Source organism: Solea senegalensis, linkage group LG1 (assembly GCF_019176455.1).
Source record: "Solea senegalensis isolate Sse05_10M linkage group LG1, IFAPA_SoseM_1, whole genome shotgun sequence".
NCBI classification, from domain to species: domain Eukaryota; kingdom Metazoa; phylum Chordata; class Actinopteri; order Pleuronectiformes; family Soleidae; genus Solea; species Solea senegalensis.
The window spans coordinates 25073197-25087252 of NC_058021.1; the positions used below are offsets into that span (position 1 = coordinate 25073197).

Consider the following 14056-nt stretch of genomic DNA (forward strand, 5'->3'; position numbering starts at 1 on the left):
GTCAGCTGGGATTGGCACCAGTGCCCCCCCCCACCACCCTCATGTGGAGGATAAAGTGGCAGAAGATGAGTGAATAAAGTTTTCTGATTTCGGAAAAAGAAGCTGCAGTCGCGCTACAGGTTTAAAAACCTAGCCTAAAAGCATTTGTGACAGATATAAATTCACATTTTATACTATATTTGTTTTTCTGTTAGTGGCCCTGAGTGTCGGACGCGTCATCAAACAAGTGAAACTGTTTAAGCAGGAAGAGAAACGATGTCTTTATAATATAATAAAAGATAAATCAACACAGGATTAAAATTAGCTACAAGGGGCTTTACGTAACATCACAGATGGACAATCTTTTTACTTCCCTCTGACTGATGGGTTGCGTTTGTTGCAGCTCTTTGTTGAATGTTTATGATGGTTACACTGTGTGGAAAAATTCAAACAATACTGTATTTTGATGACTCTGCCACTCCATCAAATGCAAATATTCGACACGTTGCGTACATCAATTCAAACATTTCATCTCAGTGTGCCACCTGGCTGCATTGTGATATTTATTTTGTATTTTCCTCCTCTCACCCTCTCATTTATAACCTTACCTTGAAAAGTAGAGCAACAAAAAAAAACAAAAAAATGAAATAAAACCCACATATTTTCGAATTGCGAATAGAGTAAATGAGTGGGAGAGACGGATCAGACGAATGTTTTAATAAAGAGAGAAATATGAGAGGTGGGATATAGGGAGGGTTTGTAAATATTAGAGCAATGAATGGACAAGACAGGAGGAGCTCGTTAGCTGGATACAGACAGGCATAGAGAGATGTGATCAAACATTCAGAGAGTACGTCCATGTCAAAATAAATAAATCTAATAGGGGAGGGGGGGGAATTCACTCAGCACCCTTGCACTCAACTTGGAATTTATTCATAGTTGTATTTATAATGCATGTCCACAGAATGAGTGACTTCCCATGCACCTGTGCATAGCAGCTCATGCATGTGCGTCGCGTCTACAGGTCTGTGTACGTCGAGCGCTGCATACGATCGCCTCCCGTGTGCAGTCGTAAGTGCCGACTGATGAGAGAGCGTTTGTTTTAATGAGCCTCGAGAGTGGATTCACCTTGAGATAGATTTAGTTTCTCAAATTACTCGGCTGCTCCTGCTGTCTGAAGATATCTGAGGCACAGAGCATCAGTCCGCAGCTCGGGTATTTGTGTATTTGTGTGCTCATCGCGTGTGTTTTGCTTGTGTGTATACGGTGTATGTGTGATTTTTGGATTTTTCTGACGTGTCTGCAATTCTTGTATACCTGGTTGAGATTGTGTGTGTGTGCTTGTATTTGTTACCTCTTTAGGACCATTTCTGGCACAAACCTATCAGGACCAGTAGTCCTCATGGAGACCAAAACCTGGTCCTATTGAGGCCCAATAATGCCTAATTTCTGAGTAAATGTAAATCAATTTTAGGGCTAAGATTTGAATCGTAGTTAGGCTAAGATTAGGGTTATGCATTAATTGGGTAGCCAATGCTGTGTCCTACAAAGAATAGCTGTGCAAACCTGTGTGTGTTACTGGCTTTGTGAGGACCAAATATCGAATAAAGAGTGAGGATATTTTGGCAAAGTGAGGACATTTTGGCTGGTCCTCACTTCTTTAAAGGCCTTTTTGGGGGTTAAGACCTGGTTTTAGGGTTAGGGTTAGAATTAGGTTTAGGGAAGGCACTTAGTTGTGATGAGGTAAGGGTAAGGGGCTGGGGAAATGCATTATGTCTAGTAAAATGATTGTGAGCTTGTGTCACAAGTTTTTGACTGTGGATGATTAAATACCACAGTGTATGTATAGGTCACATCTTCAAGCTTTATGAAATTTGTTTTTTGTCTTTTTATGTGGTGTTGAGTCAGAGTTGTGATTATTTTATTTCGCACATTAAAAAAAAAAAGAACGGGAGTAGCCATAATTGTTCAGAAGTCACAAAATAGACCATCTGTTTTTTTTTTATAAAAATGAGCCAAGTGATTTCACAAAATACAGATTAAAAAAATGTTTATATAGTAGATTGCCTTTAGACTGAAAAAACGTATAGGACACTCTTTATTGCACAGTCTTATAGCCTCTGTACATATGTTTTAACATAGTAATGGAAAAAAGCAGCCAAACTCCATCTACTGTGTTGATCTTGTCTTGTCATTTTATTTCATCTTAATATCTTAATCTTTTTTTTTTCCCTTCAACTTTTTAATTTGTCCGTTTAATTTTATCCTCACTTCTTTGAGTTTGATTTAGCTTCTTATTTAAGATGTAAAGTGACCTTGAGAGTTTGAAAGGTGCTTACAAATAGAATGTTTTTTTTTATCTCCTCTGCTCACCCCTTCCTTTCCCAAGCCTGCATGGAAACTGTATCCCATAGATACAGACATTTTAAAGTATCATCTGTTTAGTTTAGGTCATAGTTAAATACGATAGCAACCATTCTTTGTTTTTACAATCTGCTTCAAAACACGAAATGCCTAAAGAGCACACAAAAAATAGTATATTCAGTTTCTGCCAACAAACTGAACTTTTAAGAGATAATTTCAGCTTCAGTGATATTTTAGATTTGACTTTTCCTGACGGCCAGAAATTGAGGTTACTCGGATGTATCAGGGCTGATATCTCTCTCTAAAACAAAACCCACTCTTTTCCTCAAACACCAACACCTCTATCCAAAAATGCTGTATTTTGCACTGTACCACTAAATGTAATTTAGTGATTTTTGTAAAATTTAAAAACACATGTACTATATTTACTACACTTAAAGACACTGGTTGATTAGTCCATGTAAGTAGATCAATACATAAAATTGTTTTTGTTTTTTTTGATAAAATCCTCTCCAACTGTGTGAACTGTATCACTGCAGTATCATTTATATTCCTAACTGTGAAAAAAGCACTCCTCCACCAAGGCCAATACTCCTCTATCATGCAAGAATAAAAAAAAATAAAATAAAACATCCTAACTCTAGATCAAGTCATGTCTTCAATGGGCCATAAAGTCCCAATAAATTCCATCCAAATCCATCTTTTACTTCTTTCGGGATACACCGCTTACAGACAGACAAACACAGCCAATAAACATAATTTCCTTGGCAGATGTGTTTCTAAGAATCCAGATGTTGTTTTGTTGATTTGGTAACTTACTCTGGACATCTGTTCAGTAATGACACAGATAATGATAGTTACAGTGAAGAGTGTGTGAAAGCAGTGATTGGAATAGTGTCTCACTTATTAAGATGATTTCCAGTGAATGAGACTGAGGGTAAAATTAAATTATTCCTCAATTTGCTGGAGAGCCCAAGAGGCTCTTTAAAAACTTATGGGACTGCCTTTGAGAAATCTCACTGAAGAGCTGCTCCATGTATCAAGAAAAATATAGTTCCATTTGTCACCTCTAGAGGTCCCCATAACTAATTCCAGCTTGTCTTCATACTTTGAGTCTCCCTCCTCTCTGCTGCCTCCACTCTCCTCGGCTGTTTACATTCAATGGCGGAAGTCGTTACACGTTGTGAGTATTTTATCTTAGTTACGAAGTATTACATTATTACTTTAACACATAATGTTGTTGTCTTTTCAGTCGGGAGGCGTAGCGATAGACTGTGGACTGTTTTCTGACAGAATAGAAGGGTTTTTTAATCGAAAGGCAACGTGAAGAAGCAGTGTCGCTCACAGCTGCACAGCATTGTAATAGGGCTGTAATACAGTGAGGGTGAACACGGACAGACTGGAATGAATGAATGAATGAATGAATGAATGAGAGTCCGCTTTCCTAAACAGATATTTTTAAAAAAGCGCTTAGAAATGCTGTTGTGTAAGTTGTGGAAATGCATCATGCAGTCAATGAGAAATCAATAATATGTTGTAAATACGATTTAAAATGTTTCCTACCAAATATTTGTAATGCAAAAATGAATTGATTTTAGCAGGGGGAACGATAACAGGGCTTTCAATGTTGTGGAGAAAAAAAAACATTACATTTTTACAGCCTAAAGTGAAGCAAAGCTTCATTTACAATGTACATACTACACAGCAGTGGAGCAACAGTCAAATAGCCTCTCTTGAGCTGAAATGTGAACAGTCTTTTACACTCCAGCCCTCATGCTACTGTTACGTAACTGCGCCTTGGCTACCAAACCTGATAAACACACCATATTGGGAGAAGGGTCACTCCGACCTCAGCTTACCTAGTCAAAACATTAACATCATACAAAAGTCACGGACAACAGCTTAGTTTAGCTCCAACTTGTTAGCCAGTGATAAAGTTTAGAGTCAGAACATGTGTGTTGGAGACAAACACTTCTGAGCCAACTTAGGGACTGTTTCCAGTCCCTAAGTTATATCCAAACCTGCTGGTTCCCTGACCTTTGACCCTTTCCTCTATAATTTTACTTCCATATTGTCACAATCGTGCCCTGCGAATACATAAGTCAAAGAATTTACTCAATGAAATGTGAAACATTGTGACACAATATACATAACACTCTTACAAAACAAATATAAATACCAACCATGAGACTAGACAAATAAGGAAGACAGTAGCACGTTAGACTGATAAAATTGTAATAAATACAAATTTATACTGACACAACACAAGATAGTGAAGTGAAATTCACCAGTGCACATCAGTTTGAATCGCAGCACTTGATTCACTATGTGTAACGTAAACAATCTCACTGCTTTTCCAAGAAAATCATTTAGAAAGTGTTTTACTTTGACTTTCCACTTTTTATTTCCAGGAGTGGTGACGCCATGATCAGAGAAGAGGTGTGTGTAATATAATGATTACATCATTAGTCTGTTCACAAACTATGTGTAGTATACCGCAGTCATTAACATTATTTAGACTAGCTGGGATGTGTGTATGTGGGTTGGAGGGAATTAACACTCACCATTACGGTGACAAGGTGTGGCCTGCTGGTAAATGTTTAGCTGAGGTCAGTGTATAAATACATTACCTGCCCATCTCCCTTAATCACAACACGCTCCACTGTGCTGCGCTAACTGTGTTCTAAAGTTAAAAGGTGAAAAAGTTCTGTCAAGGTGCAGTATGTTTGTTTAATGTTTTTGTTGTTCATGCATTGTCTGTTTTTAAAGTGGCATAGGGAGCACATTGTGCTGTGATGACATAATTAACTAATAATTAATGATTATTTGGTTATTATTTCATTCAATGTGATCATTTGTTGTCTTTCCCTGTTTTAATGTGATATTACTTATAGGTACTGCTTTTTGTACTATTTTAAACTGCAAATCTTATGGTAGTCATTCGACATCACAAGAAATGTCCTTATATCAGAAAGCTTTATGAGAAAATGGGATGGTTATTTTGCACTGTTTTGATCTCCATTCACATTAGGGCTGCACCAACTATTCAATAAATCGATTACTAATCGCTTATTAAATTAAACTTCAACTCTTTTGCTAATCAATGAATCGGTTTGAGGTGTTTTTTAATAATTAAAACAATCTCTCAGATTTTTCAGCGTCTTGAATGTGAATATTTTCTGGTTTCTATTGTCCGTGTAACAAAGAAATCGTTAAAACTAAATCATTTTGGTTTGTGGACTAAACTAGACATCGATTTATTATGGAAAAAAAAGAGCAGATAAGAAGCAATAGTGTGTATTCCCTTGTTTTCATTTCCAGGTGAGTTGGCAGATTAGAAAGTGGACCTCTTTGGATCCTAGCCATGGATAAAGAGTTAACACCTTTGGACTGCCTGCTGCCCTCAGGTACTGTAATCAATCATGTATACATTTCCTTATTGCAATCAGATGCACACAATTAAATATAAAGATCCTTGCACTGACACAAATGCATGTCATATGAAAGACATTGAGAACCGTTTAATTTATTTACTTACTTCTACAAGGTTTTCTACTTGAGCTCTACTTAGAAATCGATGTTATTGAGGTGTTTTGTTCATAACTGGCGGGCTGCTAATTACAGCTTTGTCCAAGGCTGGACATTAATATGGGCAAAACCTTGTCAAGATTAAATGTTTTCAGATTAGGCCATTCTGATAACTATCGTGAAAAATGTCAGTTCATTAAAGATTCAGTTTGCTTCTTATTTAAAAAAGTTGAAGAAACCAGTTAATTGTGGTTTTCAACTTCTTAATGAACAGAAAACAAACACTCACTAAACAGAGAAACATTTCCCCAATGTGAAGCAAAACGTGAGTTTGTGCAATGAGTAAACATCATGTGTGCTTTTTTGCTCATCATTTTGTTTTTATACAATGCACATAGGTTCTTAGGCTGCTTGGAGTTTGGTTATAGTACATTCAAAGATTGGCAAGAGCGATCGCAGCAGATGGTGAACTGCTATTGTGTGTTAGACAGAATGTTATATGATTTTTCACCCTCAGGCTTCATGTATTTGTATGTAATCTGCATCTTCAGTAGATGCACATGCATTCTCTGTGCAGTTTTTGTTGGATGATTTTATTTCCATAATGATGACCAAATTCTCTATCCGTTTATGCTTTAAAAACAAACAAACAAAGAACTCCAGATGGTCAGCAGCTCTCACTGCCCGGAGCAGAAAGCTGGTTACAGCTGCCTGTAGCCACTGCTCTTAAAGTTTATGTGACCTCCATGGTGATGTGTGCACGAATGTGGAGGAAGGAAAGATGATATAAGCCTAAGGGCAGATTTTACAGAGAGAGAGAGAGAGAGAGAGAGAGAGGAAAAGGTCAAGGGAGTCGTACATCAGTTTGGCCTGTAGAGCAGACTTTGTTCCCGCCATCTCTAATGTCTGTCTTGTACAGCTACAGTTATGTAATTTATCTATTTTATAGAGAGCAGGTTGTACTGGATTCATACTGGATGTACAGTAGGACTCCATTGGTCAGAATGTCTCTTGGTGATGATGTATATCAGATATTATGAAATGCTTAGTCTGGGCAACAGCAAAACTGTCAAAAAGCAATAGGGGCATAGCTGAAGGCAGAGAGTGATTTGTTGCATACCTCTGTCTATCGCACCTGCATTCGCCGCAAATCAATCAATGTTTGTGCCAGTTTGAAGATTTAATGTTTGACATTCGCAGTGGACAGTGTCAATCAAACAGTATGTCTGTGATTCTCCAGTGATCTGCCTTGGCTCTCACTTGTGGGATCTTTGCGTGCAATTGGTTCAGGCAGTTCACTCTCCATCCAGATTGCAGCAGCAACAAAATGTGGTTTTTATGAAGAACATGATGAACATAATGTGTCCTGTTCAAATGATGAGTATCACTGGAGGAACAAAAGCTATAGGCTTTTAGTCCAACACAATTTACCAGACACTGATTGGCCCCCAAATTAAAACTGGCTTTAATGTTGTGGCTCACATCTGTGCCCGGTTTTGAAATAGTCCATTCTGAACCATCGGTAATTAGATTTACATTTTTTCTGGAGATTCTGAAGACTCTCAAATACAGTTATCGGCCTCATCAGAAATACCAGTTAGCAGTTTTATTGTCGTGGCTGATTGATAATAGGTAATGTTGCAAAGTTGCATTACACTTTCCTGTTCTGCATTTCACCTGTTTCTCTCCCTCTCCATCTCCATTCTCAGATATCTATAATAAGCTGTTTAACCCACAAATGCAACTACAATTATGCTTCTGTATGTGCACATACAATATGCCTCCTTTCATGTATGTGATTAGTTCAGGATAAGAACACACCACTGATGTTGATTTTCAGTGCCGCCACAGCTTGAAAATCAATAACACAAAGGCCAACATCAGTCAAGAAGAGCTCACTTCGGAAAGAAGCAGCATCAGCATTTGCGAAGCATCCATTGAGACAAATGTTTACTTAAATGTGTTAGCTAAGCATTACAGGCTACACTGGTGACTGTTCAAATCAATTCAAGATTTCACAGTGTAATATGCAAATAATCGCGATTAGTTTGCAGAAACAGAACAAATTCAAGCGCACACTAATCTCCCAGATGTAATTTTGTGGATTACTATGTCATTGCATTATAAATTACTTAAATATCTATGTACTAAGTTATGATGGGCTAGGACTTTTCTGGTGTACATGTGTGTTTGTGGTATTTACGCCGTCTAGCACTTATAAAAGAGGAACCCAAGGTGACATTTCTTTGAACAGAGTGCACAAAAGGCTGCGCATCTCCTTGTGTGTGTATGTGTGGGGAGGTTAGATGCTTGTACAGAGAAGGGTTATTTGAAAAGTCACGGCTGGTTGAGTTTGTGTTTTGTTCTTTGTACACCTCCAGCCAATTAAGAGACAAGACTGACAAATGTACTCCTCCTTCTTTGACCCCTTTCCTTCTTCTCCATGTGTTCTCCTGTCTTTTGCTCCCGCTCTGTGTTTTCTCTCTCTCCTTTCTACCTCCCCTCCTCTTCCCTTTTAACATACGGGGCTGAGGGTTGACTTTCGTTTGGAAATGACCTTCCAGTGATGTGAAATTTTTAACAACATCAAGCCTACTGCTGCAACAAAGCCACAAACCCAAAGGACCTTTTCCTCAGCCAAGCCAAAATGCACTTTTACACTTTTAGGGATTCTTCAGCATACAGGGTGATGCACTTTTTTTGCAAAGAGAATTTCATGAAACGTCAAACATATTCTTTTCATCCTCACTCTCGCCTTTTTTTTCTGGCCTGGAATGTGCCGTTGCTGAAGCATAAGACATTCTTGGCTTTGCCACAGAAGAGTGAAACTTTAAAAATAGATGAGAAATAATTTATAAAAGGGGAGACATGAAAAGGACACATGCTGTAAATGAACAAGCAATTAAATATCTAAGAGTGCAGACAGGGAAAAAGGGTTGCGCTTTAGTCTCGAGTCCATTAGGGCTTTTATCGGAGCTATGCGTTTTATTTTACCAATCAATGCAAAGTCTCCCATAATTTTGTCTCTTATGAAAGTTGACAGTTCTTTTGTATTAATCAGGGAATTTGCATTAGCAGCTGAGCAAAAGAAAACAAAGCCAAAAAATGAAGATGGATACAGGGGTTAAAGAAGAAAATCGATTTATATAATAAATAAATCAATGTCTGGGACTGAAAGTTTGTTTGACATGGTGACATGAAGCTAGACTAGGAGGAAGGAGCGAAGCTACAGATGGTGTGTCATCAAGGGCAAGGTATTCAGATGAGCACCAATAAGATGCTGAAGTGATTTACCTTTTAATGAAGGCTTTGTGACTCCACGTTAAATTGGATCCAAACTTTGGATTCACAAAGTCTTTGCTTTGCCTAGGTTTCATTATCGTATAAGCATACCACGTCTTATCAGATTGACTGGGAAATGAATTAAACACAAAGAAAATCTCGACTTTGTTTGAAAAAGTTTCTGTTTGTAATCCTTTTTCATAAGCAGGCCTCCACGCAGAGCATGATAATAACCTTATCATGGCTTTGTGTTTATTTTGCGCCTTAACAAGCACATTTAGTGCCACAAACAGCAACCTCTAATCTGGATTTATTAGATATTGATTTGAATATGCAAATAGTGATGTGTCGTTACTGTTTTTGCTATTTGCCTATTACACCCCGTCTGTGTCTTTGTCTAATTGTGTATGATTCATTAATTTGCTCTTTTCTTTCTGCCCCTTTCCACAGGCTCGCTAAGTATCTGTCTGATAATTCTGAATCAGCCTTTGGATGCGAACTACCTACACATCCTCTGGAGCAAAGGTACAGTACATATCGTACACTGCACAGAAAAAAAACTAACAAATAAACTCTCTTTGTGTCCCCTTGTTTTCTGTTTGATGTGCAAGGTTGAGGTTTTTATTCATTCTTCTGAAATTATTAAATCCACAGTGAAAATTATTTAGCTTTCACAAGACTGAAGCATGTAAGGAAAACTTCTGTACAGGTTTTGTCGAGGTTTTGCTTGCAAGATGCATTGATAAATAGCGGTTGGGCTACTTGCCTGTGACGTCTTAAATACACAAAGCAGATTTAAAACTGCACTGCAAACACTGTAATCCCATCGTTGTTTCTTTGTGTTTTCTTTCTTTCTTTCTTTGTGTTTTCACCTGCAGAGTTCACTAACTGAACATGAACTAATATAAAAAACAGTATCAAGCATGCGTTTGTATTATCAACAGCAGAGTCAAAAGAATTGCCTTGGATCAGTGGTTCCTCACGTTTTTCATAATGATGCGATGAAATAACAGTGAAAACTGTGAAACTGTAGGCAAACCTAGTTATGAGACTTAACTTAAGCGATCAGAAAACATGTTTGTCAAACACGGCAACTTTGAAACCAAACTTGTAATTAAAACCACATCCATTTAAATTTTAATGAACACAGCTTTGACATTTTTTATCAACTTGGGGGTGAAAAAACCCAAGAGGCACCTCGGCTTTTCCATCACACTGCAGTCACACAGTTAAGTAGATGCTGCTCTCCGGAGTTGTGCCTTTTCACTAAAAGACCTGTGGAACATACACTATTTAATGACATTTGACAGCAATTTCCTCACATAATTCCACACTAAAGGTTGCCTGCTGCCTCAAGATAAAGATTGTTTGGATAGTCTATTAGACTAAAAAACATAATTTAAAGAAAGAAAACATGCATACCATTTGCATTACTTAAAAAATGTAAAACAAATGGCTTAATTGATGCCAAGCAGTATAAAATTAAAGCATTGCGCTGTGTACAGTGAAACAGTAGTTTTCTATAGATAAGAAATCAAATTCCTTTTCTATAAAATAAATTGCACATATAATTAGATTTGATATGCATTTCCATTATTAGCGCAAACAACATTTAAATGAAAAGTTTTTTTCAATTTTCTGTTCAATTTGCTTCACTGCACCAGCATGGCGACATATTAGACATGTAATAGATTCTTTATGCTTTGTGGACTGTAACTGACCCTAAGCAAAGCTTGCAGATTGATATTTTGGTTTAGTGATCAGCCCTGCACAGTGTAGGGATTAAATATGATGCAAATGAATTGCATATCCCTTCGTTGATTGTTCCATTTGTTTATTTTTGTTATTACATTCAATGTTTGCCAGTAATATAGGAACACAATTTCTTGGGAATGTAACCAAGCTGCTGTGTCGTTGGTGAGAGCATATCAGATGTACTTGGTCATGGGGCAGATTTGGGCATTTGCCCATGTTTAGACAAGGCTACTTACAGAAAAGTTTCAGATAGATTTTGGGCAGTTATTGAAGTGCCACGAGCAAAGGCAGCATTGCTGTGTTGTGCACGCCCGGAATTGAGAAGTTTTCTCGATCAGTTTTGCTCTTTGCAGCATAAGAGTTGTGGAAGTTTGAAGGGATGATGATGATGATTGCGTGTTAAAAGACAAATCCGAAATCTCTCATATAGTTTGATGATGAACACACATCAAGCAAGTTTATCATCCCTCACTTAATATGCCATTTAATTTTAATGTTGTTTATGGGACAAGCAGATGTTAGTGTGTGTGAAGGTGCCTGAGTGCACGTGTCACTCCCCAGATGATTGCTCACCTGGAGGCATCATAGCCAGGTCTCCACCCTGACAGACACAGACATCCACACACAAACATGCACTCAGTACTCTCAGGTCCTCTGATGTGGTGCCCCTGGGCCCCCTCATCATCTGTGGGAGAGGTAGATCAGCAGGGTGGCTGAGGAGCGATACAGGCTGGAGGAGCATAGCACTGATCAAAGTGAAGCTCATTCACAGGTGCCAAGTGTGGTGTTGTGAAGTGGGATCAAGCTGCTTATCTCACTTGTGCATCCTCTCGCTCATCTAGTCCATCAGTCACCCACTTCCTCATCTAGTCAGTCACTTGTTCACTCAATCAGTCACTCATTTACTTGCTTGCAAATCCTTCACTTATTCGCCACGCAAGAACACAAACAAGCAATTCAATAAAGCAATCAGCCAAGGCGATTCTCTCTACAAGACAAAAAGCTGTTTACTTCGAGTGCCTCGTTTCATCATGTGTTGATGTGGAGCAGCTTGCTGAAGTCGAAGTTTGTGAACATCACCTATCCATCAGTTGAGTATCAGCCACGCAATCAAGGCTGTTTGGATAATGTGCCCCGTACACACGTCCTGCACTTAATTTCAGCACATGTATCATATGAAGCAACTGTATAGAAATTGAAGAGAGATGCTGTTTGGGAGACCCAATAGATAGACAGTCTTAGGAAAGGCAGAGAGAATGAGCAGAAGAGCTTGTGAAACTGTGCCACCTAGAATTACAAAGAGGACAGAGCAGAAGAGTAAAGAGTAGGAGGGTGGGAACTCCAGAGAAATAAAATGAGATGTTTGTGCAGGAAATCAATCAATTTCAAGGCAAGGTGCAGAGAGCAAGGTGATTCTGAAGACAGGCTGACAGAGGAGGAGAGGTAGGCTGATAGATGAAGGAATGGTGTCAAGGCATCATAATAGGGATAGCAATATTTTTGCCACTCTTCATGACCATTTACTCTCTCTTGTGCGGCTCAGGAACTTTAACTTGACAGGTATTAACACTCACCTCTAACCTCATCAATATTGGAGCACTATAGAATGTCCCACAAAAAGGTGTGTTTGTGTGTGTGTATTTTTGCAAGAATATTTACTCACATCGTCCCTCCATCCAACTCCGCAGTGACATCCTGTAGTTGATAAAAAAAAAAGAAGCAAAAATGGCATGTTTAGTCATGTGTATGGGACTGCTTTATCTGCTGCCCACCATGTGGATCTATCATACAGCAGAGTAAGTGACGGGAGAGCATTTGGTTCAGAGGTCTGCGGGGAAGGATTATGATAGCTCGTTTATTTGCAGGGTCATCTCCTCTGACGGTTCTCCGTTGTCCCCGCTCGCCTTGTGTCATATCACCGTCACGGTTCACACAAGCGTGGCTCTGCACGTGATTGTCGGTTGAGCGCGTTCGTCAAGTTCCAAAACTCTCAGGAGAACAAGAAGACGAAGGCGTTGGCTCTGGCCACTGCGTCAAAATCGTGGCGTACTTGAAACAGTCCTTGTCTTCAGTGAGAGAATGGCAGTAATTGTTTCTCCGCTGAGTTTAATGGGTTAAGTGTAAATGTGCAGATAATCTTTCACAAGCAACACTCTTTATGACGTGCAGGAATGATGACTCATGCAAAATTAACAAGTGCATGCATGGATTAATTTAACTATCAGCAACATTAAATATACAAACCGGCATACAAGAACCCCCAACAAATAGGGGTTTGAATATATTATGATATTTTGATACGTGCAGATGTACTAGACTAACACATCTATTGAGTTTAATCTAGTTACCGTTGCCTCGTTTATAAACTAAATTGCTTTCATTGTGTGAAATGAGTGCCAGTGTAATTATTAAACATCTAATAATAGCAGTTTGAATCAGCAGAAAACAAACGCCGTTACAACGCTGCAGAAAATAAGAAAAGAGATTATTCACAAATAATGACTGATTCTTTTTCAATTGTCAGTTAAGTCTTAAGAAGAAGTTTTTTTTTCTTGTTTTCAGGAAAAGTTTTACAACCTCTGCCTCACTCTGTCAGAGATAATGAGTCATTTACTTTCCAGTCTCTTTTTGACGTGAATCATTGACAGCATCAGGCAGGGTTTAAGGATAAAAGCAGCACCTTGAATAGAAGTGTCTTTCTTCCATCAGTGAAAAAGCATCAGCATTTTCTCACTTTGTATCAAACATGAGGATGAGATGGAGAAAGAGCCCCTCCCTATTCGTTATCCCTGACACATATTTAAGGGTCTGTCGCACTAATAATGTTTTAAGAATTGTGTGACTACAGGGTATAGAATTTGCTTCTTTCACACTGCAATTAGTGGGTATGTCTGACTTTCAAACCGAGATGAAGCTTGTTTGATTTTTTTAAAGTCAGATATACTAATAATAATAGTTGGGAACAGCAAATTAAGTGGCTGAAATGAATTCATCTTGATTTTTTATTTCAATTTCATGAATTCAATATCTTTTGAAATCTACATTTTAGTTGCACTATTGACGTGGGAGAATATGTTCAGCAATATTTTCAAAATGAGATGTCTATGCAGTGAAACTTTGATGAACCGGTTTTTCTTTGTGTCCATTT

The 14056-nt window shown here is 38.3% G+C and overlaps 1 protein-coding gene across 5 annotated transcripts in view; it reads left to right on the forward strand.

Moving 5' to 3' along the window:
- Positions 1–3476: 3476 nt before the first annotated feature.
- Positions 3477–14056, forward strand: part of tpk1 (thiamin pyrophosphokinase 1) — a 54249-nt gene continuing 43669 nt past the window's right edge. For 2 of the 5 annotated variants that reach the window (XM_044040368.1, XM_044040407.1), the window contains exons 1-4: positions 3479–3526; positions 4755–4782; positions 5665–5750; positions 9604–9678. In XM_044040368.1, the coding sequence (XP_043896303.1) occupies positions 5708–5750; positions 9604–9678 (118 nt within the window). In that variant the 5' untranslated portion in view covers positions 3479–3526; positions 4755–4782; positions 5665–5707. Of the gene's footprint in view, positions 3527–4754; positions 4783–4990; positions 5059–5664; positions 5751–9603; positions 9679–14056 lie in introns of those variants that run through there. The other 3 variants (XM_044040378.1, XM_044040397.1, XM_044040388.1) reach the window with 3 other exon arrangements.